Genomic DNA, 27,871 nt, shown 5'->3' on the forward strand with positions numbered 1-27,871 from the left:
CAAGGAAATTTTACTGAGAACTTAAATAAAATGCTACAATACAGAATATATGGGGTTTTTTTCTATTTAATTCCTAGAAGAATATGTTGGTTTTAAATAGCATCTCCATTTAAAGAGGAACCAGTAAGGAACAGATGAACTCCAAATTGTTCTTCTCGTCGCAGAAGTTCTTTCTTTCTTTAAAATAGCTGGATCATTGACTCTCTTGACTTTCCAACTCCGACCCATTTAACTAGGGAGCAAAACACATTTATTAGAACAGTTACTGAGAGCAAATATTATAATCAATGAATTGAAATAATTTTCACCTTTCATCACGCTTCACTACAAACTGTCAGGTTTTGTGCCGAAACAAAATGCTAGGAAGTTTTACTGTCAGAAAATGCTTTACTCTTGCTGCAGTACCTTACTAGAAGTGCAATATACTGAAGTTTGAAAGCATGAAACAATTGTATCATGAACACAAAGCATTGCAGATGGAAGACCTAACAGAAGGTCAAGCATGTATTTTTCAGGTTTCACTGTCACTGTCTTGAGTAATAGGATGTCTATCTAAATCCCTGTAGAGAAGGAATCAAGAGCTCTGCCAGGATATGAAGTTTTCTTGATATGGAGAAGGAGATAGTGATGCACAGGTACTACAACATTGTTAAATGTAGGGCTGCAATTAAAAACATTATCCAGCCTGAGCAGCCACCATCATACTATTAACTGTTTCACTACAGTTCGTGTAAGTAGAACATACTATAGTTTCTATAATATAGAAATTATAGAATACTATAGTTTAATTGATTGCCCATTGATACTGTAGAATTGACTGTAGGCAGGTCTCCTTCAGCCATCAAACCCACCAAGGTATCCTGCCTTCACACAGAAAACCAGAGAAATAAAATAAGGGGAGCTTTATTTTCATATCCCATTCCCCACATCTATGGGGGAATATCTATGACCACACACAGACTATTCATTAAGTTTCAGGCTTCCTAATCCATGAACGAGACTGGAATTGCCATAGTTGTCAGTATCCTGTACTCCCTAAATGTGACCTTTGAGTGCTTCATGGAAAACAAAAGCACACATGCCAGCTTTCTGAGTTGCTGCTGTGGAAATTGCCTTCCAAACTCTACTATTCATGCCATACCTCCTGGCACCTCTAGAACTCCAGCAATTAGGTTTGAAGAAAACTGGGTGGCTTAACCTTTGGAGATTGATTATGTTAAGATTCTCACTTTTCCAAAGTGGCAGAAGTGGGCTAAACAATCTTACATCCATTAAGCAATACATCTTTTTATATGGGTAAGTATGGAAAAGAGTTAGGAAAAAAAAAAAAAGGAAAAAGGGAAGTCTGATTCTGTGTTCAACAGCGATGCAAGTGCAGGCAGTGAAATTAAGAGATTAAGACACTGAGCTAACTGCACTGAAGCAGGGTACGCAGATCCCTAAGTTTTCACTGACAGAAGGCAGCAGTTTGCCAAGAACAATACAAGTTTATCTTTTCCCTGGTTAAATCCTTGTCCATCTTGGAGCTCTCTGCAACACTGCAGAACTGCCTGCAAAACACTCAGCTTTATTGCTTTTTGGCAAGCTGCCTTTTACTATCATCAGCCCATCCATAGGCAGCTACATTGCCTCCCTCCCAAATGAAGCCACTCCCCAACTAAGGAATTGAGCACTTTTATATAGCTGCTCCCAACTGCTGTGGCATCCTCATATATACATTTACAGGAAGATCTACCTGGCACTCCAACATGGTTTTCCACACAGCGGATGTAATTCTGGGCCTTGGGAGGGAGGTCCTCCCACTTTCGTGCACCAGTCGTATCGGTTTTCCAACCAGGCATTGTTTCATACTCTACTTCCACCTTCTGTAGTATCTCCTGATTAGCTGTGGGAGAACAATTTTTGTCACTGCTGATTTTAGCTACTTCAGCTTAAAAGAACATACCTAAGATACTTGACCAACAAAGTCTTTTGACAACATTTAAAATCTCATATATGAATAAACACTATTTCTACTGGTCAGTTCATTCATTATTTAAGATTAATTTCTGTTACTTAGGAAGGTAACTCTGACTCAGGAGGACCCAGGAATACAGTTTCCTCTTCTAAAAACTGTAGGAGGCACTCTATGTTGTCAGAAGATTACAGTCTCATTTTTTGAGGAAACAAATTATTTGAAGTTTACAGGAATTCCACTGTTTGGTTCAGATTTCCACATAATAAAATGTACATCCTCCTGTAGACAAGGCACTGCTGTCTCAAATGGTTTTATCTTTTTGGAATAGTATTAAATCAGGGTTGCTAAAAATTTAGTTATCTGCAAGCTCTTCCACATTGGAATTCTCACTGTATCCACAGCCAGGAACTACCACCAGTGGTGGGAAAGCTAGCTGCTGCCAGCCCTCCCCATGCCCCTAAAGTCCACATCCTAACAGAACAAACCTTTCATCTTGGCAGTTTGTTACACCTCTCTTGAAAACATCATTAATGTAAGAAAATCACATATTACCACATCTTAAAAGTTTTAACATGAATCATGTTGATAGGTAATATATATTTTCACCTACTACACTGTTGTTGCTGTTAATTACAGTTATATGACAGTATGACATAAGCAGCTTTATTCTGCTTGTATCTGTCTCATTTTTGCACAGCTTTATCACTGCTTTTGATTTTACTTTACTTCATTCAAAGCTTATTGCCAATAATACAGTCACTGATTCAGTCTTGCTGACTTTGAGATCCCTGGTGTTGCAAATAAAAAAGTCTAATAGGAAAAGACACAGAGCCCCTAACACAAGATTTCATTTGCTCTGAACTTCTTGTCAGCATATGTACAGATGCAAGGTGAATGGAAAATGCTAATGTACCAATACAGTAGCCTTTATACTCACACTACAGATCCACAGGAGGTCTAACATTAAAGAAATCAAGACTGATTTTAAAAAGCAAACAGGTCTTACCCATCAGGTGTGACTTAACAGGCAGGAGAGAGAAAAATGATCATAGATATTTAACAACATACCTGGAAAATATGGAATTCTCTTTCCACCCAGTTTGTAAGCAACACCGATTTTAATTTCATCAAGGACATCAAGAATATCCAGTTTTGTTAATGCCAAACTGTACAGAAAACATAAGTTAGTTACACCCATGATGGATCTCCTCTTTAATCCTTTACACCTGTCTTTTTCATACACATACTTCCTCCCCCTCCCCTTCTAGTTTTGTACTCACAAGTCCAACCCAGGCAAGCCAGCAAGCACAAATACACAATTAAATTACACTATGAATGCTGCTAATTGAATTAACACCTCTGGAATGAATACATATCTGAGTTACTAAGAATCCCAAATGCTCCTCTGCTCATACAGGTACAGTGTTCAATTCAGTGCATGAAAATGCAAGCCTATTACGTAAAGTGGCACTTACTGGACTTAGTCTGGGTGTGTATGACAGCATGTCAATTTACATCACTACTAGTGATTATTTCTGTTACTCCTACTGATTCAGAACAACTTTAAGACAGACTTATTTAGTAAATTACACTTTCAAAACAGACTTCACAAACATAAACTGGCTACTAAAATCACATATACAGTTCAATAGGAAGGACCCCAGCCTGACTTTCAGTGCCTGGGCTGTGCTACCAAGGTTGTCAGTTTAATGAACCTTTTCTCATCTTGTGAATGAACATAATGGAACACAAAGATGGAACCTCAAGAAGACACTGTAGTATTCACTGATCAGAATAAAGCTGCATTTTACAACTAGTCAAGACTAATGCCTGGTAAAAATATGACTAGCTAAGGATTTTGACAGGTAAGTTCATAATAGTCCATGCCATATGTGCTCAGTAAGTATATGATGAATGCAATGAATAAATGAAAAGACCTTTTGGGAAAGAAGCAGCATAGTCAGTCTCTCCATGTTTTTTTAACTGTCACAGTTACCAGAGATGACAAAGTTTTGTTGGCAGAAGTGTGGTAATTGTATAGAACTGAAATGGGGGGAACATAATGCCTTCCTAACACTATTTCCTTATAAACTAGAGCTGTGCAAGTTAAAGCAAATACAAATCCAAGTGAAAAAAAAAAATACTTCCTTTCTTCTGACAAACTAACGAACAAAGACCTCTATTATTTTGTAACATTAGTAGCATCAACAATAATTAAGTCTCAGTTCATAAGATATTTAAATGCCCAGGCTCATGTGTTCCCATAAATAAACAAGTTTGCCTGAATGCATGAGTAAGTCTATACTTCATCTGTACAAAACTGCAATTAAAGTTTTGCAACTTTTTCTGAAAATACAGATTGGTAATTAGTTAGAAATAAATAGCTTGTGACAGTTTTTAGCATTAGACAAAAGCTAGCTTGATAGCATTACCATCTTGAACAGTTCCTTTAAAGAACCACTTTTCTTTAAAATGTCAATTTAACATATAATTTGAATTACAGTAATTTATAAACCAAGTAAGTCACTCAGTCCCAAAGAATATAAATCTCAGCCCATTAAATGCAAGATTTATAATATATTAGATTATAACTTTGCAAATAATTGAACCTGTCAGGACCAGAATGAAAGCTGTGCCACCTGCTGTACACTTTGTGCAATCCCGCTCACATAACTTAAAGAGATAGTGGTTCCAAAGGATGCAGAATTGGTCTAACAAGTATGCTCCATTTGAGTCAACCAAAGCTCAACACCAGTAGGTTTTAGATAATGACGTAGGTCAGTATGAATGCAGTGGATCAAGAACACTAGAGCAAACTGACAGAAAACTGATATATTGACCCAATCTACATCAGCCATTTGAGCAAAGTGAAAACACATTGAAAAAGAATTGCTGCTATGATGTTGTAAAATCACTTGATTTGAAAAAAATCGAAGAAATTAGATCATTATTAGCATTGAGATAATTCACAGTTGCCCATTGTGAATTATTTGATTGCTTAAAATGCAACATTTTACTGGACTTATATTAATGTTACCTAAATATTTATTCTGTGAAGCACAAAATTATCACTTCCAAATGTAGCGCAAAATCAGTGATGCTTACGCAGTGAATCCGTTGATCATATGAGCATATTTCAAACTGACAAGATCTAACCAGCCACAGCGTCTCTTTCTGCCTGTAGTTACTCCCCATTCATGGCCACGGGACTGTAAAAGATCTCCAATTTCCTAAAAGAAGGCAAAAAGAATACTGATGGTATTTCATTGAAAAATAGCAGAAAATGAATATAAATAATTATGGATGAATAGCAAGAAAAAATATAGTTGTTTAATTCCAAGGCCTTTTTGTAGGAAAAATAGAAAAAAATGAAGTTTTATTAAGAAGGGACTAAGGTGAAGAATAAAGCCCTTCATCCACAGGATTTTTGTATTTCAATCACTAGCATTTCCAAAATACTTATTTAATATGACTATTGTGTGTTCCAAGGAGACACGTTTCTTCCTTCTTCCTCTGACTGGAAGATTTCCTTGAGGATTCAGCCCTGGTTTTAATTTTGTTTCCATATACCTTCTTCATCTGTTTGGCACCTATTGTTTTTGTGAGCAAGACTGTAAATGCTTGGGACAAGACCAATGCTTGTACAATGTCTAGGTCAACAGAGTCCTTGACCACACCACCTAGGGCTCTCAGGTTCTACCACAGCATGCAACTCTCAACTATTCCCTTCAGACTGTGTTTATAATGTGTTAAAAACGAAGAAGAAACTTTACATTCATGATTCATAAAACTAAAAGGTATCGCCAATTCATTTGAGCCACTAGAGAAAGGATTTTCATGACTAAATCCTTAAATTAGATTCAGATCACTGACCTAGAGATTGCTGTGTGCACAGCTCATAATCAATACCCTGAGCTTTCTAGTTTCTTGAAAATAAAAACAGAATGGACAGTCTAAAAGAATCAAAATCTCCTTCCTTCTTAGTATTGACCAATTTGTGATTGACTGGCTGAAGCACACATCACGCTTATTCTATAAATCACACAGAACACAGGCTGTCAAGCAAAGAAGTTGTATATTGTAATTTAAGCTTTCCAGTGATGCACTGACAGTTCCAGTCTACAACAAACTCTTACCACTGAAACATGACTAACAATATTACAAAGTGATGAAATCTGGTTTCACATCATTCATTACGACAGAAGTATGGTCACTGTAATATAACATCACACTCATGGTTCTCTCCTCTGAAGAAAAATAACTTAATAATGTAATTCTCTTGAATGACTACTTGGCATTATTATTATGGTACTTATTTATCACTGGTATACCTTTATCCTATACCACTGTCCTTATTTTTTGTCTACTGCATATATCACATTTTATAACATTAAACCTACATTAATCTGCTCAGTGGGGAATGCTCCAATTCCCACCCGAGTAGTATATGCCTTCACCACACCGTAAACATCACCAACATGCTGAGGAGGAACACCAAGTCCAGTGCATACACCACCTACAGTGCAGTTCGATGAAGTCACAAAAGGATATGTGCCTGTCAGAAAAACACAAGAGCACAACCCTGTTTCAGCAATGACAATAAAGATTGATTTTTCCTTTGTGAGTTGAAAGGAGATTTTCACCTGTATGTTTGGCTTTAAAGCTAAACTGAAACAGCAACCAAAGAGTAAAACGAGTTCTTTTTACTATATGTACCCATTTTGCTTTTAAGAGAACATGTTAAGCTGTTCTCCAAATTGCTTCCTCTTGTTGTGAATAATATCTATTTAGATTTCTAAAGCTCTACAGAAACCTTTCAAAATGAAAGAGTTTTTCCATTCAAATAGCTGAGTCATCCTGGCAATATGTATAAGCATATTATTAGCAAGCAAGAAGTTCACACAGACAAATAAAATACACTGCTTTCCTACAGTTGCTTATAAGGAGCTGTCAAGTATGCGCTATCTGTTCCAATGCATAAGCTTTTCTGCTTTCATCCTTTGCTACTCTCACTGAGGGCTGCCCACAAGGGAGAAATCTAAAAGCATCTCAATACTACTTATGCAGCGGATCTATTATAGGACACTGCTGCTGTGTAAAGCTTTTTTCACTGTCCTGTGTATCACAGAAAGTATTTCCGCTACATCCACAGAGAGCCTGGTGTAAAGGTCACAGTCTGACATTCCCAGTGCTCTACACAAGCAGCTCTGAATATCTGCAGCAAATTTTCTAAGTCTTAAAAGGCTATTCACATTCTCTACACTGTGACTCTGGGTTGCAGAATCTCTCCAGTTCTTAATTTCATCTTCCTGGAGACCTAAGTGGTTTAATTAGACTCTGTGTAAGAAAGCAGAGATCAGCTGAAGAAGCTAGGCTTACAGGTTATCTGCACCAGTTTAATCCTCCCTCCACTGCAGAGTAATTATCTCAGCAGCTTTACAATGGTTGCCTGGATGTATGGCAATGTAAATACACATTTGGAAGCAATAAAGAATATCTGGAATGAAATTTCAACTCTACCAGAATAAACTTCAGTAAAAATCAATATTTAAACCCTAAGCACTTAATCCTGTTAATGATACAATCTCTGGCTTACTCTGTTTTACTTCTGGGAGATCTGTTCCTATTAAAGACTATTTTGTTGCTGTATTTTCCTGCTCTTTGCAAAGCTGATATAAACCCAAATGAAAATAAAACTAATCTCCTGCGAGTTAAGTTTAGAATTTAACATACCAAAGTCAATATCAAGTAATGCTGCATTGGCTCCTTCAACAAGAATCTTCTTGGGGGAGCCATGAAGAGCTTCATACATAAAATACACGCCATCTCGAACCATGGGTCTTATTTTTTCAGCATATCCCTGCAAATTTAAGTAGAAATGTTAGTTTCCCTAGACAACAGCTGGATGCAGGGAACACCGCTCACTTTTGCAGTGCAAAACATACAAATAACCCTAACACACCAGCCACAATAACTACGTTTTACTTGAAAAATACAGCCATTAGCTTGTATTTCACTGAAAATCAAATGTATGGAACAACTCACATAAGAAAACATGACTTGTAATGGCATTAGAATCCCATAATTTCTGTACAATTTCTTTCACAGAGATGTTGTAAACCTACCTCTTTTTGTTGATAAGACTCTCTATATAGTGTGTTTACAGTCTAGACACAATGACAGTGGACTTAGAAATAGTTCAAGATCCAGAAGAAAAATAATAGTCAAAACCACTACTCACAAATACTAAAAAGTATCTTTAAATGTAGGATAGCAGCTCTGAACAAGCACCAGAAAAACTTGAGAAAGGTAAGAGATTTTTTTAGCATCCTCCTTTACTACATATTCTCAAAAGATATTTTATCAGTGTCTCTTCAGAATTTATTTATAAAAAGACAATTTTGAAACACAGCTTCCACAAACAATTCTTCAGTAAGCATGGAAGTCTCTCAGACAGACTCTATCAGTCATGGCTGGAGACTGTTAACCAGAAGTGCCACCCGGTACTCTCTTGGCTACTTTAACACGTTGTTTCATGTCAAAAAAACAAAGTGTTATAGGGGAATTAAATAATAAAAAAAATAATTTAAATGCACACATTAAGAGAACATTCTATTACAATGCACAGGTACTGCTTAATAAAAGGCTTTGTAATAATGAAGATACACATTTTTCATTTAAATTGATTAATTAGTTTAATAAATAGGAGTTCTGGTTCTCTTAATTTATACTTTTTAAATTAAGTATTACTGTTTTCTTCTATATTTTCCTTGAAACTGAACAAATATTACAAGTGTTAAATCCTTACCTTTAGCTTTTTCAATTGTCCTTCTGTATCTATTTCCAGTGTGGGAAACATTGACTTGTACTGTTGTGCCAGATTTTTAAATCTGTAAAATATTGAAATCATATCTATGAAGAATATAGTTACTGCTCATAGCACCTTTGGCAAGAACTCAGTTTATATTATATAAGGATATACTCAGAGCTATACAGAGAAAACACCCAGAACTTCGATACCTCAACCACAGCATTTCCCAATGTACAGAATTACATTTTAAACTGTAAGAAATATTGTGAAGTACAGGAAATAAACATACGCATTCTTTCATTTTCTTTTTGCTCCTTTAGACAATTTATATACAAACTTCAGACACATACTTAAAAAAATCTTGTTAAAAGCAAGTCTGTCAGCCAAAATGTATCACTCTTTGACATAATATTTAGAAATTAAAATAGTTGTACCTTGAAGAAAATTCATCAAAGTCAGAAAGAAGGTCACAAATTCGAAGGCCTGTGCGTGCAGCTTTGGAAGAATAAGTTGGTCCAATCCCCTTCTTTGTTGTGCCAATACTAATTAAAGATAAACCCCAAACATGTAATAAATATATACAAAAATATGCTTTATGCTAGGTAATATTATTAAAGCTCTTCAATATGCCATACAATATACCATTCACTGGGTAAGATGTCTAAGAGAGAAAAAAAATAACTAAAGTTCTAAATAGTAAAAGATACAGCCATTTTCATGCTTCAGTTGATTTGCATAAATATTGCTAATATTCATTGTATAAAGCTTTAAGCCTTGGGTCTGCCTGACACAAGCTTAATTGAAGCTGTTTGCATATACTCATATTATAAGATAATAATGGTTACTACACTATCCTGTGGCACTTGTACATCCGTTAACACAAACAGTAGGAAACAGAGGTCATTTTTATATTTCCACAATTGCAGCACTGCCTATAGATGTAAACAACAACCAGTTGAAACAACAAATCAGTTGCAACAATTAAACTGTTTCCCTGTCCTGTGCCTATTGTAGAAATGCACTTTAGAAACACAGTAATATTGAGATCTTTATTTGTATGCTAAGTTTGACTGAAATTGTTCAATGGATCAAAAACTAATAGACTAACAGAGAGAAAAACACAGTATGTTCAGGTAAACCTTCACTCTTTCAGAAACCAGAATAATGAAATGAGGTTACACACTGTGCTAAAGCGTAAGATTAAAATTAAAATAGAAACCACTATCTCCATGAAGTACAAATGAATATACGATAAATGATTACAAGCATAGAACCTAATCATGCCACTTCAGAGCTGATTCAAAAGAGCATTGCTAGTCTGATATCAAACTGGATTGAAAACATCATTTTAATGGAAATGACTTTTGAGAATTTGGCAGGAATTTCAAAATATATCTATGTGCTGCAGAGAACTAGAAAATGGAAATATGTCAGAATTCATACTATGCTTTTTCAGTAATACCTCAGTTTGTTCACTAACATAAGTAGGAGCAGAACAAGTCACAGAAATAGTAGCATCAGAAAGGCTCTTTAGAGATACATTGCCTTCCTGTTTTCCAAAATTACACTTTTTTCAAATTTGCATAATTATTAATAAAATGAAGGTTCTGAAAATACTTACTTTTTTCCTTCTTGTGCTTGACGTTGCACTTCCTGGAGCCCATCTACAGCCTGGTGGAAGTCAAACACTGCAATGAAAAATATAATGAACAGAGTGGAAGATCAAAGGAGAAAAATGTTCTTTAAATCACAGACATCCATAATTTCAAGACAAAGTGCCTTTGTTATCATTGACAGTCCACAGGCCTCCTGGTGTGGAAACAGAATGAGTATTACTTAAACATTGTGAAAACATGTAAAACATCACTCTTCAGTGGATACAAATTCCATTATTATGTTTCGGATAGATGACACATAAAGAAGCCATATTAGATCAAATACTTGACTGTTTTGTGGAATTTAGCACCATGAGCTAAGCAATCATTTGTGAGATTTTTCCCCTTCAACCATCACTTACCTATATGTGCTCTATCTGATATAATCAGTCTTTTCTCCCAATCTTTCAAACCTGTCAGAAGAGAGGAAAGTAGATTTCAGCTGCACTGATTGATCAAAATTGTTTTTAAACTTTTCTGTCTTCTGGTTTATATAGCTTCTTATTGAGAAGACTGCTGGCAAAATGGATAAACCATAAGTGAATATCAAATATCAGCAAAGTTTTTATTAACATTATTTTATACTTTTTCAGCTTTCTCATTTTGGTATGGACAAAGATGCTCATTGCTTAATGCCAGAACACTGTGGCTTACACATGATTTCTTTTCTGGAAAGATTCTTGTCTAACTTGCTATACAATAAATCAGTTAAACTCAATTTGCGCCTCAGAAAATAGAGAATTTATATATATAAAATCATAAAACACTATAAGATGGAGGAACCTCTGAAAGTCATCTGGTCCAAAGCTTTGCTCAAAGCAGAACCGAGTTCATACTTTGGCACAGAAATGAGGACACGGAAACTCTGGGTTAAATCATCTCAGTTTGAGGTCAAAGGGAACTCTTTAGGACTTACAATGTATCTACTATGGTATCAAAATGCCATAGAACTCCCTGAAACCCCATGAGAAGATAGCTTTTGAAAAACTGTGTGAAGCCTACAACACAATTCAATGTTTTAAATAAAGTTTTCCTCAGTATTTAAAATCCAGAAAGTTATTGCACTTAATATTTATGGTCAGACACAAAGGTTTAAGAAAACCCTCAACCTGGCTGCCAATTTAAAGAAAGATTAAAAATTACAAACCTTTCTTTTCATTCTTTTCAGCTTCTTCAAACAGGCCTGGTAAATGTATAACCACTCCATTACCTTTGGAAACATAAATGATTTATTTTAAAGCAAGAAATAAAATATTTATTTGTAGGATGTTAGGCGTGCAAACCCCTGCTGTCTGAAATTGCATTTAAAACGTAAGCCTATGTTTCTCACATTTTTCACAAAGGTTAAATCCTCATTTTGGTGAAGTGCCTACAAACCTGCTAAAATCAGAAAAAACAGAGCTTGCTTGTTTCAGATGTGAATGCTGGGCCTGCTTCAAAGACAGCTGAGGTAAGCGGATTCTTGCTTTTGTTTGTGGTGGACTTTGCACCACAACTTCAGTCTCAATTGTTCACTGGTAAAAGCTCAAAGAAGTCCATGGCCTTACAGCACTGACAACCCTATGTGACAATACTGAAACTTTCTACAGTATTTGCATATTTGTTTTAAACTCAACTCAAACTAGTGCAATCTTCTTTTGTAGCTTTTGAGCTACAGTACAGAATTCAGAAGCAATATGGAGCATTACTGATGAGACATGGAGGATTAGTGCTGTAGTGGGCTGAAAACAGCTGCTGCTTTTTCTTGGAAGCATCAAAAATATATTTAAGCAGCTATCTCAGCCTAAATCTATGATAACTTAAGTTATAGTTTTTACTAACTGACAAGGGAGTAAATTGGAAAGGAAGACCATGCTCAGCGGAAAGAGAAAAAAAGTTTAATATATTTCTATCATTCATTCAGAAATTATCAAACAGAACAAATCTGAAACTCCATGACTCACTGACACTCAGTCATTTCTTGCACATTCTGCACATGCTTTTTCTCTCAGAAATGAACATAATTTTGGACAATAAGATGCTTAAATTTGCCTTTGACTATGACTTATGAGTTTAAAGTCCAGTAAGCAATGCAAACTTTTTTATGATGCCACCTGCATCCAATACCTTTACAGAAAAATAAAACACCAGCATAAACAGCTGGTTATGTGAACAAAAAGGACACTGTATTATAACCTTCCAAGCACAGCCCTGTACCTTGTGGCCTATTTCCAGAGAGCTGGTAAAGAAACACCAGAGATAAATTATATTACTCATTTAGCCTAAGTGCTGGGGTTTGCATCCTCAAAAAATAGCATACATACTTCTGAAAGTATAAAAGGGTTGTGCAAGTAGAGGGTGGGATCCAAACTTGTACCATAAAGAATGAGAAAGAGCAACATGATAGAAAGAGGGGCTTCTTAGTTCCAGTTTTCTAGTAGCAGAAACTAAACTGACACTGAAAGTAGGGTAACTCTTCATGTTAAAGCAGCTGCAAAAGAAAAGTAACAGTTGAAGCTAAATCAAATCTGTCAGCCACTTACATGTTTTTCTTTGCTACTATAAAATATGGTTGCACCTACCCACTGTGTAATGTTATTGTATTTAGTAAGTTCCAATATTGACTTACCAATAAAAGAAATTGCCTTTGGATTAATGATGCCGCTAGGAAATAGGTGAAAATCATATTCTTTCCCATCAACAACCACAGTATGGCCTGCGTTATTCCCACCCTGCAACAGAAATACCTTAAGATTAACGGTCTTATACCACCAGTCTGAACTCTCAGCAGACTATTTGACAAAATCATCTTTTTTTTATTTATACATTCATATCTTAGGTCACTGTTTTCTCCGTCTCAGTTTCTTGAGATGCTGTAGTATTGTAAAAAGCGCTCAGAAAGGACAATTGGAGGGCTGAAGGATTTCAGTAGGACTGTGTAGTATCATGAAGCAGGACAATACCACGGAGTCAAGGCAGGACTGGGGCAGGGCAAGAATAAATGTGGGAGTGGCAGAAGAAATTAGAAGATAACTAAAGCCTCTGGGAACATAACTGCACTGAACTACTACCCATGGAGTCCTGTCTCTGACATGCCTATGCGAGCCCACCCTTTTCAGGCATCTTCTGTACGTGGCCATTTCTCTGAGTTTAAGCCTTCAACACCAAGTAGTTCCTTCTGAGTGGAAGCTCTTCCTGCTTGCCCATCCACAAACAGCTACTGCTTCTGTAAGTATTCCAGACGGAAGGACTATATAAAGCTGGGAGCATGTGTAGTCTTTGCAGATCTGTGGAATTTCTCCATCAAGGGATGATCTTCTACTTTTTGGAGTCTCCTACAATTCACACCTTACACAAGTACCTACCAGACCTGAAAATGCGAGCTGGTATTTTCCTCAAGAAACTGATTTTTTTGTGAATGGCTTTAAAAGAGCATAATGAGACAACACACATGAACTTGGGAAGAGGTGAGTAAATCAAGGTCATGAGTTGATTTGAACAGAAAACAGTAACAAGTTTAAAAACTCAAGGTCCAGTTTTCTCAGCATGCTTAATTTTTGTTGCTGTTCTGCCACCATGTAACTTTTTCTCCTGATGGGGTTGGGAAATCTGACTATTTGTCTAATCTGGTGCTACAGATCTTCATTTTCCAAACAATTACAAATCTTTGTGGATTTGATATGAGGTCTGAATGATGTAGAAGTGTCTGGAATGAGGGTATCTACTGAAAGGATAATTGAGACTGTCACTGGTAATTTACAAATAATGAAGTGTTGGCTGAATGTGGGCAATTATATGAAAACTCTGAGAAAGGTCAGTAATTAAAAAAATTAATAAAATAATACATGTTCTTCCAGAGGTTCATTTACTCTTTTGCTCATTTCTTTGCACATGGTATACAGGAAAATGGCAACCAACATTCCTTTCAAAATGTGGATATATGCTGAAATATAACATTAAGAAAATAATAACTATGTGTTATAAAAATAAAAATCAAGCATTTTTTAAGGAGGGGATGGAGTAAAACACTAGAAACATGCCTTTAAATATGACCAAAGTAATTCCCATGTGCTGGAAGATGTGAGCTCAACAATGACATTTAAACAGACAACCTGCTAAGGATGAGCTGAGTACAAGTTGTAACAGAAAAACTGGTGTACACACAAATTGCACTTGATTTAGCAAGCTGCTGGGTAGCTCATCCTTGGGCTGGGAAGGACTCCTGAGTGTCCTGCTAACGCAGGGTTATAACTTGTCTGGAGAATCCCGAAGCAAGCAGAACCATCCTAGGTATTTAGTTTGCCTCCCAGATACAAGAAGCCCGTTGCAGGAACCTGGATCTAGTTAAAGATACTGAACTAGTTAGCAGGCTAATAAATCAGCAGGAAAGTACTTCACGTGATATTTAAGAGGTCTGGAACTGGATGGACTGAGACAAGCAGGTCTGTTGTCACTTATACTACAGTTAAATTCTGCTTTTCTAAGCCAACATGAGTAGAAACAAATGAAATTAGGCTTGAGGACTCAATCTCAAATAACAGCAATCCTAAATTATAGTCAGATATGTTTCCTTATATCCTAAAATTTTAGAAGGTGGGATATGCCAGTATGAGAATGTTTATGAAAGATAGCTTATGCTGTTGGAAAATATCTTCCAAAATCAGGGAAGCCTGGGAATTCCCATTAAACTACCCTGGTGTGGGAAGTTCCGTTCCCAAGAAGAAACCATCATGGAACCTGCCTGAGCTCCAAAAGGCTGAGACACTACTGCAGTGTCTTAAACATTTGCATCCACTTGAACCTGAAACCTTCCTTACTGCTTCTGCAGTGATTCCAATATGTCCAGTAGGCACTTGTGTCCCTTCTGTTAAGCCACTTTAATCACTAGTGACTCTGCTAAAAGTGTTCCAAATGCAGGAAACCTACCAGATCCGGGTAATTTAGGCTATCAGTTACAGAAAACTGCAGCAATGAAGTGGGACTTCAGAACTAGAAAACATTAAGCATGCCAAAGACAAGAGGATAGATATCTTACTACATAAATAGTAAGTCTAATAAAAAAAGACCTAAGTATCATTTAGGAAGCTCATCTCCAGAGATCACACAAAAAACCTTCAAGACAGCTACATGAAGGTTTCAGAGGAGATAAATCTTTGTTTCTGATAGTATTTGGTAGGTGTTAAAAGTTCTTAATATTTAAATCAGGCACCTAAGGAAAAGAAAAAAACCTGAGCTTCACTGAAGTCATTCAAAGCTGCACTGGGTTTGCATGGCAAAGTTTTGGTAGCAGAGGACCTACAGGGGGGGCTGCTACAACTTTCCCCATATCCAACAGAACCAAGGCTGACCCCATCAACAACAGCAGTTGTGCCTCTAGGATAACAGTTAAGAAGGGGCAGAGATTCCCCTGCACCGTGTGGTGCTGCAGCCCATGGAGGTCCATATATCCACCTGCAGCTCAAGGAGGACTCCACACCATTGCAGATGGATGCCCAAAGGAGGCTGTAACCCCATGGGCAGCCTGCTCCGGAGCAGACTCTTGGCAGGACCTGTGGCCCCATGGAGACAGGAGCCCACACTGGAGTAGGTTTGCTGCAGGACTTATGATCCCACAGGGATCTGCACTGTAGAAGCCTGTTCCTGAAAGACTGCAGCTCATGGAAGGGACCCACACTGGAGCAATCTGTCCCTGAAGGACTGCACCTATGGAAGGAACCCATACTGGAGCAGTCTGCTCCTGAGGGATGCACCATGGAAGGGACCCCCACTGGAGCAGTCTGTCCCTGAAGGATTGCACCCATTGAAGGGACCCATGCTGGAGCAATCTGCAAAGCACTCATGTTGGAGAAGATCATGGAGGACTGTCTCCATGGGAGGGACCCTATGCAGGAGCAGGTGAAAGAGTGTGAGGAGTCCTGCTCTTGAGGAGAGAGGAGCAGGTGAGGCATGTGATGAACTGACCACAGTCCCATTCCCTGTCCCCTTGCACTGCTGAGGGGTGAGAAGGCACAGAATTTGAGAGTAAAGTTGAGTGCAGGAAGAAGAGAGAAGGGGAGAAGGGAGGAGGGGAGAGATGTTTTTAAGACTTGGGTTTATTTCTCATTAGTCTACTCTGATTTGATTGGTAATAAATTAAACTGATTTCCCAAAGTCAAGTCTGTTTTGCCCATGACAGTAATTGTCAAGTTAAGTCTCCCTGTCCTGATTTTGACCCACAAGCCTTTCATTATATTCTCTCCCTGTCCAACTGAGGAGGGGAGTCACAGAGCAGCTTTGGTGGGCACTTGGTGACCAGCCAGGGTTAACCCACCACAATAGTCTGCAGTGGAAAATTAGTGTTCAGCCCTTTTAAAGTACCTACATTGCTTACTAAGTCAGTTTTTTATTAACTTTGAAAGTGCTAGGAGCTGAAGCCCTATTAACAGCATTAATATGTATAATTCCAACATATTTTGCCTCAGGAGCACTCTACTACCTTGTGGTGCTGAAAGCTATGCCATCTTTTTATTAAAACCCAGCAGGCCACCAGCAATGTGGTTTAAATTCAACAACTTAAAATGCCTGTTATTTCAGGTTCAAAACAGACTTCAAGTTAATAGAAATAACTGCAATATGTTGTTTTTGAAGAGTTAAATAACAGGAAACATAGTAGACATTATTTTCAGAGCACAGGATCCAATATGGTGAGGTTCAGGTTTTTGTTTTTAATTATTTTTAATGAATACTTCAGTTGGACTCACATAAAAACTGGATTTTTCTGGAATATTTTAATCTACATTTTCAGACTTATAATAATAATAATAGTGTAAAGTTATATATTGTCCCAGTACCAGGAGGAGCTAGGGGAACTTAACATCCTGATGGTTTTTTTTGTTCAGTATATTAATTTAAAAAGAAAACGTATTTCCAAGGTTTTTACATGCTAATCTACTCGTGACATTGATTCTTGTATTGAAGTAATGTACTTTGGTTACTATTCCATAGTATGTGAACACAAGAACTATGTCAAGACACTGAACTGAGAAGCTATTGCATCTAACCAGTGTTAACAGTTGTATGCTGATATAAACACTATCTTTCAGAGGATTAATAATGATTATGAACAGGTTGGCAGAGGACAACACATAGTCTTCATCTTTTTAGTAGAACTTACAAAACAAAACTAGAAACAAACACACTTTCCAAAGAGCTCTGCCATTTAAAGGCTGGTCTTTTGTTCTGTATTATTAAAAAAAAAAATCCATTCTCTGCAGTAGAAACATCCCAAGGTAGAAACAGAATTTGTATTCAGAGCAGCAGTGAGGCTGTTCAGCACCTGCAGCAAGAACTCTCTTCCCTAGCTGGCTTCAAGATATCTGTTTAAATAGGAATGAAATGTGCCCTGATGCTCAGATATGTTTCCGCCTGCTGCTGCAGCCAGGTAGCACGCAGGAGACTACATTCTGCACGTGTCAAGAGGAATGTTTCCAGGTGCTCCCCTGGTTTCCACTGGTTAGCACATCCTTCATTTGCTTAGTCCTCCCCAGAAAGCCCAAACATAACTGAATTTAAACTAGACTGACACAAAAAATTATCAGAGTATGTGCCTTAAAACCTGATGACAGTTTCAAATTGTAACTAGAGGATGAACACAAAGCAAGTGTGTTTCTGATGAGTCCCACAATGATGGATTCACACCCTCTTCCAGTTAGGAATATTAATCAATGAAATCGAGAGAAAACAAATTCATTCTTGAAGATACAACGCCAGTACAGCAATGGTTTGAGCAGTGTACCAGAAGTACACAGCAGTCTTAGTTTCTTAGCCAGTTGGCCTATGCAGTGAATGTAAACATGTCAACCAGGTTTAGAACAAGTTAATTAGAAACAAAAAGATGGGCTGAAATCTGGATTGGAGGTACCTATACTAGGAAGCACATAGAGGCGTCTGAACACAGTTTCAGTGCTCGCCAATATGCCTGAGGCAAACCTTGCATGTATAAAAGGGAATATCAAGTAGGAGTAGAGAGATTGTATTACCTCTCCTTTTGGCAGTGGTGCAACTGCTACTAGAATACTGTGTCCTTGGTACTCGGACAAGATTACAAGATGATCCCCCTCTGGCATTATAATCTATGAATTTATAATCTATGAACTGGAATACCAGATACAAACCAGAAGTTTGGGAATTCTGCATGTGAAAACCAATACTGTGATTCAAACAAATGCTTTATTCCTGGCAGTGTTCAAGGCCAGGTTGGACAGAGCCTTGGGCAACACCGTCTAGATGAGGCATCCCTGCCCAGGGGGGTTAGAACTAGATGAATTTAAGGTCCTTTCCAACCCTAACCATTCCATGATTTCTGTCTATTTCTCTTCAATTGTAAGTATTTCACCTCTACTAATCCCACCCATCAATTAAGCAAAACATTTCCTGAAATTCAGCTATATCTGCAGACCAAATACCTCTCATCATAGAATCATAGAATAGTTAGGGTTGGAAAGGACCTTAAGATCATCTAGTTCCACCCCCCCTGCCTTGGGCAGGGTCACCTCCCACTGAACCATGCTCCAAGGCTCTGTCCAACCTGGCCTTATAGAATCATAGAATAGTTAGGGTTGGAAATCATACTGTGAGAGAGACTATAAAATGAGTTTTCTTATCTAGATTGAGTAATTTTCTTCCATTTACAGCATTTCATATGTGATTCTGAATAAACAAGAAGGAGCATTGTTACACAAACTGCTTGCTCTTTCTCTTTACAATTTAATTAACAGTGGCTATTTCTTTCTAACTTACATTAGCAACAGACTGGAATTAACTTGAGTAAATGTAGCTATTTGGTGTTACCAGCATAACTGGCTTTGACATGACCTTTATAATAATACAAATCCATTGTCTTTCTTGGTGCTTCTCTTGATCCACCATTGCAAATGAGCTTAGAACATCATTGGTTTAAAAAAAAAAATCCAACACACAGACGAATGCAATGCATCAAGTGCTCTGACCACCAAGACCCTCAGACACCATGTCACAAAACCACCTGCTTATTAAAGGTTCTCAGATGACTGAAAGTGCTGTACATTACAGCTGGGAGGTTGCCTCCATAGGTTCTAGTTATAGCTTCCTTTACTGTAAGCTTTTCCTTGCCAGTTAAACTCTCACCTAACAGCCCTCAACTCAGTCCCAAGAAGTGGATCACAACTATTTTTTTAAGTTTGCCATTGGAAGGAGCTGGCTTATGGAATAATCACAAGTGTACTCTGACCAGAAGATTTGAGGGAGCAGTGATTTTTAAAGCTATGGTGGTGACAAAGAGCTGGAATGAGTTGCAAATATTTACCTCCTGACACCAATTGTCATCAGTCAAATCTAGTTTGTCTTCCCGAAGAATATGCTTGCAATAAACTTCAAGAACCAGTCAGCACAGAACTGCTATATCCAATTCCTGCATCTGTTCAAGTATGTTCCTGCTGTGTCTCTTGTCACATCTCACAGAATAAGCAAAATCCAAAGGATCCCACCTTCCTATTTAAAACAGTGATCTCTTCAAAAGCTCCTGAATTCCCATGGAAAGAGGCCTTCTAAAGCCTACTGAGACAATTAGTATGATTATAAACACAAAACACTCCTGAGAAGAGCTTAGCAAAACTTTTGACCTTTTAAAAAAATACATATAAACATTTCTTACAAAAGTACCAAAAACTGAAGCTTAGATCATATTTTCACTAATAATGTAGCATTTTTCCTTTACAACAAATTAAGAGTGACCTTAACTTATATGGATATATTGGTCTTCCTAAGTGTTTGGAAAATGCAACTGAAAAAGACAGGTCTAACTCAACTCAGGTTTTAAACAGCAGTCAGTGTAGGCAAACTAGACACTCAAACTCAAGTTATTTTCTCTCAAACAGAATTTAAAGTTTTGTCAAACCACATAAAAACAATCTACTACAACAGACCACCACAACAAAACACACACTTAACTCCAGCAGAAGATGTAAAGAAAGTAAGAAAATCAAGTTATATTGATAGAAAATTCTATAGTGAAAAAAAAATGACTCAATAATCCTAAAATAAAGAAATACAAATATGAAAAACCTAGACATGTCTGCTCATCTTTAGTCCCCTCTTCTGAAGAAACAGTCATGCTCCTGTGGGAAGAAATATGATCCAAGGATATGAACATTACTTTTCTTATATCTGTAAACAAGTTAACAACAGCTAGTGAGTTACAACAGGAATGAAATAGAACAGATGTCATTTCAGCTTAATTTTCAGCTGCTTTCTTCTGATGCTTGTAAAGGATAATAAATTCATCAGGCTTTATAAAGGGGATTGAAAATTAAGCTTGCTTTCTTATGGAGATTTGGAAACTTTAAACCTGACCTTCTCATACAGTATTTATAATCCTGGTGGTCCTGAGATGATCTCACTGATGTCCAAAGGAGAGGCTAGTTTAAAATAGTAATGTCACCATGTTGCCCTAAAGCCTAAAATGATACAGTGTAGGATGTAAGTACAAGCAAAATGAAAACTAAAATTTGGACAAAATACCTTATAAGCAACAGATTGCTACAATAAGGTTTCATTTTTTTAAAGGGTGGAATTCTTTATTGTAGGTAAGGAAACTACCCGTGCTTCATGAACCCTCCCCTGTGTGGAACAGAAAAATAAACCTCCTCGCTTTTTTGCAGCAAACTTGCAAAAGAATTACTTAAATAAATGTGCCTGTATGAATGTACACATACATGTAAGTGGGATTATCAACCTTCCCAAACATTGGAGAAATCAAAAACAGTCCTGCAGTACTGCACACTCATGACTCCAAGGCCATCAGTCTCTTCACTGAAGACTGTCAAGCACTAAATCATTAGGAGATTAAAGTCTTTACATACTACTTTATTCTGTAGGGAGAAATTATACTAAATATGAGGGTTAAACCTCACTGAATGGAGAGCAACATGTTATGTACATATATACAGAGAAAAACAGTATCCAACAAGCACCTGTAACGCATAATCATCACAGAACACTGCCCTAATTTAATGCCCGCTGCACACAGCTCCAGCAGCCCATGATCAATAGGGACAGTCACAACAACGTGTGGATGCTCTGCCCTACCATGTCAGCCACATAGCAGAGTAACAATGCACCCTGATGTGTACCTGAACAACTAAGAAAAACTTCTCATCTGGCACTTCTGCCACATCTCATGTTTATTATTCGATCACTTGCCCACAGTATATTCCTTTACATTCTTTGAAGTTCCACTTCTAATATACATGGTATTTACTCTGCACCAGAGCAAGGAAATAAGGAAACTAGCAATAATACCAAGTTATTTTTATCTTAAGCTTTGGGCATATCCCTTCACTCTTTGACAGATTGTCTCTAATGTTGCAATGGTATCTCAAACCCAAAAACATTGTTATGTTTTTCTTATTGGTTAGCCCCTCTCAACCTCATTAACATCCACTACATCAAGAAAATGAGCCACTCAACACCCTTGGTGTATGATTTGATTAAACCTCTCAGGTCCAAATGACTGTGAAACACTTAATGACAAAAGACCTTAAGAGCAAGTTTTTCTGGTACCTTTTTCAACCTCCTCAGCTTTTTTCCAGTATTAACATCAACTACAATTTTTCGTCCATCTGTCTCAAAAGATCAGACAATCCCTTTCTAAAACCAAAAGCAATTCTTAACTTGAAAGCATGCTGACTTGGGTAGAGGAAATATTTTAATAATACTTAGTGAAAAATGAAAGCACATGAATATGAAAAACTTAAGAAATATAACTAACAGCTCTTCTTATTGCAGTCATGTTCCTAAAATTTGGTGGTGTTTCTTCAATGCCAGTTCTTAAGGGAATGCTGATAACATTAGACAGATTGTTTCCAGACTTCCAGAAGACAAAAGTATCACAGGTCTGACACAAGAAGCATTGTCATGGGCAACACTGGAACAGCAGTGCCAAATGAAGGTTTGAAAAATCTGAGAACCTGTCTTGGATGAGTAACTGCTGCTAAATCATTGCCACTGCTTTTGGTATGAAGGAAAGACATGCACTTGTGCCACAACTGTTATATCAATCTATTTGGTAAGTGAGATCAAACCCACTGCAGCAACAGTTATTATCACAGGGGCTCTACTAATTTACCAGAAGTATTTTTTGTATCTTTCACATTGAGCTTTTGGAATATCTTTTTCTCTTTCCTTCCCTTCAATGTGTTTTATCAAATTGTTTATGAATCATTTCTCTATAGTGCTTTTTGGATGTTCTGTTGAAAAACAATTTATTGCACAATAAAACTTCATCAAGAAAGGCAGAACTGTTTACTCTCCATTACAACAGGAACTCCTAGACATTTTTGGCACGCGCCTAAATGATAAAACAGAAAGTGTCTCATGAGTAATTTACTATTACTGACAAAGATGCATAGTACTTGTCCTGCCATATATGACAATGGACACTACTTCCTTTTCCATTCACACCCATATGGAACTGTACAGCAAATGTTCAGTGAAAAGTTATTATTACAAGTGTATCTTACGTAGTCACAGTTTTAGGAAACAGCTAGAACTGTATGGGCACTAGCAGTTGTCAGTGAACTGTGAGCTTACTACAGCAGTTCTCTATGCCACATTTCAGGAACAGATTAGTTTAAGTGGTGCCTCTGGAGGTACATCACCTCAGCAGTTGTGACATTTGTCTGATCAGGCTCCAAGACACACCTGAGAAATTATCTAACTAAAACCCAGGCAGGCAAAAACAGCCACAAGCTTTAGCTTTGACAGTAACCACACAACAACATATGAGGTGATGTGAGAACCATACAGCTGGAATGAGAGCTGCCACTGAAGAAACCACCATCTGAAGTCATGCTTTGAACAATGCCACATCTCTCTTCATTAGTATGGTATATGCAACCAGATTACTAAAACTTACATTAGGACTTTTGTTCTATGACAACATGCTAAGAGGCTAGGTAAAAAACAAACTTCCCTCTTCAATATTCTATGTTAAAAGCTTTAAACAAATGCAAAAACCCTGGTTTTGAAGGAAGCAATAAAATGAAACATCTGCAATTGAACTTTTTGATTATACCCTTTCCTGAAAAATATACCAGGGATTAAAAGTACTCCAAAGCATAATGTGACAGTTCCATGCCCCGGGGGAGCCCACAATAAAAAAACAAATATTACCCTCTGTCGTTTGCTTCTGAATGCTTTTGCTTGCTGAAAAAGCAATCTACAGGAAAAATGTTCCTGATGTTTTCCATTAATAACCTGAATTTAGACAAACCTACAAGTCCCGTAACAGCCCTAAACTGCCAGTTGTTAATATTTTTCTTCTTGTTCATACTTTCTTGTTCAATTTTCTTCTTGTTCATATGCATGTCTCTGATATTTTAACAAAAGCAGCCTATGAAGAGTTCTGTTCAGCATCATTACAAGAATATCCATAAATCTTTTACCTTTATTAAAACACTGTTTTTCACAAAAAATGCTTCAAGTATACAGGTAAATGAAATTAAACTACTTCAGGTGAGTAAAATTTCATATTCAAATTGTGTCACACATTTCACTTGCTAATGTGAAAAAGCAGGTGAATTATAGTGCACACTCAACTCATTTGGGCTTAGACTATATATAGTCAATATACTAAGAAAGACTGAAGCAACATGATCAACCAACTGAGACTCTTCAACTCATGTAAAATTTAATTTTGCAATCTCAGGAAAATTAAAGTGGCTGGGGATTTAACATAAAATTTTCTTTATTTAACAGATTTTGAAGCTTCCCTTGTGTCTGTGAAGGACTTCCTATTCGCATTTGCCTACTTACCTTTCCAGTATCCAGGGAGGAAATACTATTTCATTTCCCTGTAGCAATAACTGGCATGGATTTTTCTCACAAAAATCAACACACTAAAAATACATGAGATATATTTAATAAAAATTATTTCCTTCCCTTTCATAAAAATAATAGATATAAGGAAGAAATTCTTTACTGTGACGGTAGAGAGGCACTGCAACAGTGCCCAAGGATGTTGTAAATGCTCCATCCCTGGCAGTGTTCAAGGCTGCTCAGGACACTGCCCATCACAGGGGGGTTGGAACAAGATGATCTTAATGTACTTTCCAACCCTAACTATTCTACGATTCTATGAATCAGGAATGACTTTTTGAGAAAGCTCTTCAAACTCAAATTTGGCCCTGAATTTAAATTTTTATTCAGGAAGGAAGAAAAAAAAACAAACTAACAACAACAAACCCTCCCCACACACACACACACAAAAAAACCAAAAAGAAAAACAACCCAAAAATCAAAAATAAAACCCATCTCTTTAAAATAATAGCTCTACAGTGATGAAGAATTAATCTAGATGAGGCACTGTTTCAGAAGACACAAACACGCCCCTTTCAGATGTTCGCTTTACCTGCTTTCATATTGCTGAAGACTAAAACAAGCTGTCAAGCAGTGTTTCCATCAATGTCTTGGAAAACAGCATACAGGACTTTAGGAAATAACCCTGTTAATCACCATATTCTAAACAACAGCAAAATTCCGGATGAAACATTTTCTGTCTTTTTCCTCTAAAGTTCCTGATAAACAAGATATTTAGTGTTTCTCGTTTAAGCAATCTCTTCTAATACACAAGCGTTATTGCACTCTTAAAGTTTTTCTTAGTTTCTAGGAAGAACATGAGCCAAGTAAGAGTTTGATCCAGACACTGAGGTTTTTCATGGCAATACACAGCATTAACGAAGTCCCTCTTAAACTGATTAAGCTTACAAGTTAATGACCTACAACTCATCAGAGTACTATTCACATGCTTTAAATAGATATCTTCACTAAACCTTAATGGCCCCATCTGATTTCTCACAGAAGCAAAAACACATACACCATCATCTACTTGCATGATTGGGTTTGAAAGCATGAAATACTACATTATTAAAATAGCAAATTTTAAAACAGCATCCTCAAAATTGCCAAATGCACAAAACCCTCATTAAGTATTAAAAAGCCTCACTTCTCAAGTTGTATAACTGTTGCTACTCAGAAATAAATTGCTATATGTATTTTGTCTTTCAAATGTTTTATAATTTTTCTTAAACTATAATCCTGAAGACATTTCCATTCAATCAGTGTATTTGCAATCCTGCTGTAGTATCATACAGTGTGTGTGTGCATGTATTGGTTAATGCAGTTCTGAGAGTCCAGAGCAACGCTAAATCCACCTGCCTTCCATCTATACCAGTCTCATCATCAGGCTACAGAAAGATGATCTAGATGTGCCCAGCAGCCTATTAAACCATAGGAGCCATCTAGCCTGTTGTTAACAGACTAACCCTTCCAGCATGCTCATGCATGCACACACGCAAGTCCTGTATCCTTCAAAGAGGCTGTACCGGGGGGGCATGTTTGCAAATTAGTTCTCTGGATGCAGAGCAAATCCGGCTTGAAAGCAGCCTCAGGACATCCCTCAAAGGTGGGTCTAAAAACGAACAATATGACTTCTTGCAGCACTAGCAGTAATCCCATGAGAAAGCACCATTCGACCGGGGCCTATATGAAATAGTCCTCAGCTAAAACATTTAGTTTCCATTGTCTCACCAAAGCAATTATGAGACCTGTTTTTAAACACCTAGCCACACATTACTGAGGGGGAAGTGGGAAATAAAGATGGAAAAGTAGCTGTAGTCTTCATAATACATATTCATTAGCTAACTTTCGCAGGCAAACTTCTCCCCAAGGTGATTCAAGAACTTGGGAGTTTAATGTCTTAACTGAAAATACTTCCTCCACCTTCTAAATATTTAACTTGCATGACAACATTTATTTACATAATATACTTGATTACACCAGTGTCCTTGGGTTTATTTTGCTAGATTCAAGGATATCTGCATCTTTTTAATAGCTATCAGATCTTTAAAGCAGAATAAATTTCATGGTACATACCAGCTGAGCTGACTACTCATTAACGTGATCACATAACTTACAGGGACAACTGAGCAGATTACTAGGTGTACTGGTCTAATATGTTCGTAATTAATGTTTGAAAACAGTTCTTTAAAAAAGTGTGTCTAATTTGGTTTATAGTAGGCGAATAGATAGTTTTAAGAATCTCTGCATTATAGTAAAAAAATACATATAAGCAAAGGCATGTAAAATCATAGAATCGTAAATGTTCCCTGTTTTCATCTAGCCGTTTAACTCTTGCACTTTTACATAACTTGCTTTTTCCATTTTAATTACGCTCCACTTTGAAATATTCTTAGAATAAACTTCCAGGCGTTTTGCAGGGAACACTACCTGTCCGTCCCAACAAGCCCCTGCTGTAAAACTCTGGAAAACACCTGAGGTTTATCAGCAGCTAGTCCTCAAGCCGGCTCGTTAAGTGTGTTTTTCCCGGAGGACCAAGCAACTCAACAGCCTCACAAGCAGCGTCACATCCTTGCAAGCCGCTGACCCCAACCCATGCCCTGGGGCTTTGCTTCCCGAGGCAACCCAGCACCGAGGAGCATCCGCAGCGCGGCCCATCTATCCCCGGCCGCGGCAGGCCCCGGCTCCCGGCAGCACCGCCCCCCGTCCCCACGCCTGCCGGCACCTCGGGATCTTGTGTCGCTTATCGTTAAGGGTCAGCTATTTATATTTATAGTGCAGGGCTCTTTCTTTCCGAGTGGCATTTCGAGGCGCAGCCTCCAGGGTTGGGAGAGTGCGGGGGCACACGGCTGCCCACTGGGTCGCATTTGCGTCCCGCCGGTCGCTGCGGGAGAGGGGCAGAGGGAACGTGGAGGAGTAAGGTGCGGGGAAGGGACTAAATACCCACAGGAGCGAGGAGCGACACAAGACAGAAGCAGGCGGAAGGAAACAGAGCTGGAGGAGAGAAACAGGGCGAGAGGAGCACCGAAGAGAGGGGACCCGGAAGGAGAGGAGGGCGCCGGGCCGAGGGGAGCGCGGGTAAAGCGGTGGCCGAGAAGAGCGTGAAACGCAGGGCAGAGAAGCACCGAGCGGTAGCGGCAGGCGAAGCCAGCCCGGCACCCACCTGGCACCGGCACACAATGTCCGACTCAGTGGCCAGCAGGTCGACCACCTTGCCCTTGCCTTCGTCCCCCCATTGCGCCCCCAGCACCACCGTCACTTTGTTACCGCCCGGCTCGCTGCGCGCCCGCTTGAGCCCGCCGCCGGAGTGGCTGCTGCGGTCGTTGGACGCCCGGGTGCCTGACATGACGGGTGGGAAAGTGGCTGCAGCGGCCGCCGCCTCGCTCTGCCTCGCTCCCCCGCCGGCGCCAGTCCCTGCCCCTGCGCGTTTCCCGCGCCGCGCCGCCGCCGTTGGCCTTTAACGGCGCCGCCGCCACCCGCCCCACGCGGCGCGCTGACGTGAGGAGCCGGCTGCCCCGCCGGGCTCGGCCGGCCGCCACCGCGTTCACACGCCGTGGTCTGCACGCACACACCGCACAGCACAGCACAGGCACACGG

The 27,871-nt window shown here is 38.3% G+C and overlaps 1 protein-coding gene across 1 annotated transcript; it reads right to left on the reverse strand.

Moving 5' to 3' along the window:
• Window positions 1-27,693, reverse strand: ADSS1 (adenylosuccinate synthase 1). The gene is made up of 13 exons (XM_005149588.3): window positions 27,438-27,693; window positions 13,032-13,134; window positions 11,571-11,633; window positions 10,786-10,836; window positions 10,390-10,456; window positions 9,203-9,310; window positions 8,766-8,847; window positions 7,691-7,817; window positions 6,358-6,512; window positions 5,063-5,187; window positions 3,026-3,123; window positions 1,736-1,885; window positions 1-232 (listed from the first exon to the last, which is right to left on the reverse strand). Exons 1-13 carry the CDS (start codon window positions 27,618-27,620, stop codon window positions 180-182), a joined length of 1,365 nt encoding a protein of 454 aa, XP_005149645.1. The 5' UTR covers window positions 27,621-27,693; the 3' UTR covers window positions 1-179.
• Window positions 27,694-27,871: the final 178 nt, after the last annotated feature.

The sequence above is a fragment of the Melopsittacus undulatus genome, chromosome 4, assembly GCF_012275295.1.
Source record: "Melopsittacus undulatus isolate bMelUnd1 chromosome 4, bMelUnd1.mat.Z, whole genome shotgun sequence".
Lineage (NCBI taxonomy): Eukaryota > Metazoa > Chordata > Aves > Psittaciformes > Psittaculidae > Melopsittacus > Melopsittacus undulatus.

What these genes read in the sequence shown, in the direction of transcription:
- ADSS1 (XM_005149588.3), bottom strand. Translation starts at nt 27,620, where the DNA reads ATGTCAGGCACCCGGGCGTCCAACGACCGCAGCAGCCACTCCGGCGGC. An exon ending in GACAATTGAAAAAGCTAAAG is followed by an intron (nt 7,818 to 8,765) that starts GTAAGGATTTAA and finishes TTAAATTTGCAG; the next exon opens with GGATATGCTGAAAAAATAAG. An exon ending in TCCCCACTGAGCAGATTAAT is followed by an intron (nt 5,188 to 6,357) that starts GTAGGTTTAATG and finishes GCCTTCTTTTAG; the next exon opens with GAAATTGGAGATCTTTTACA.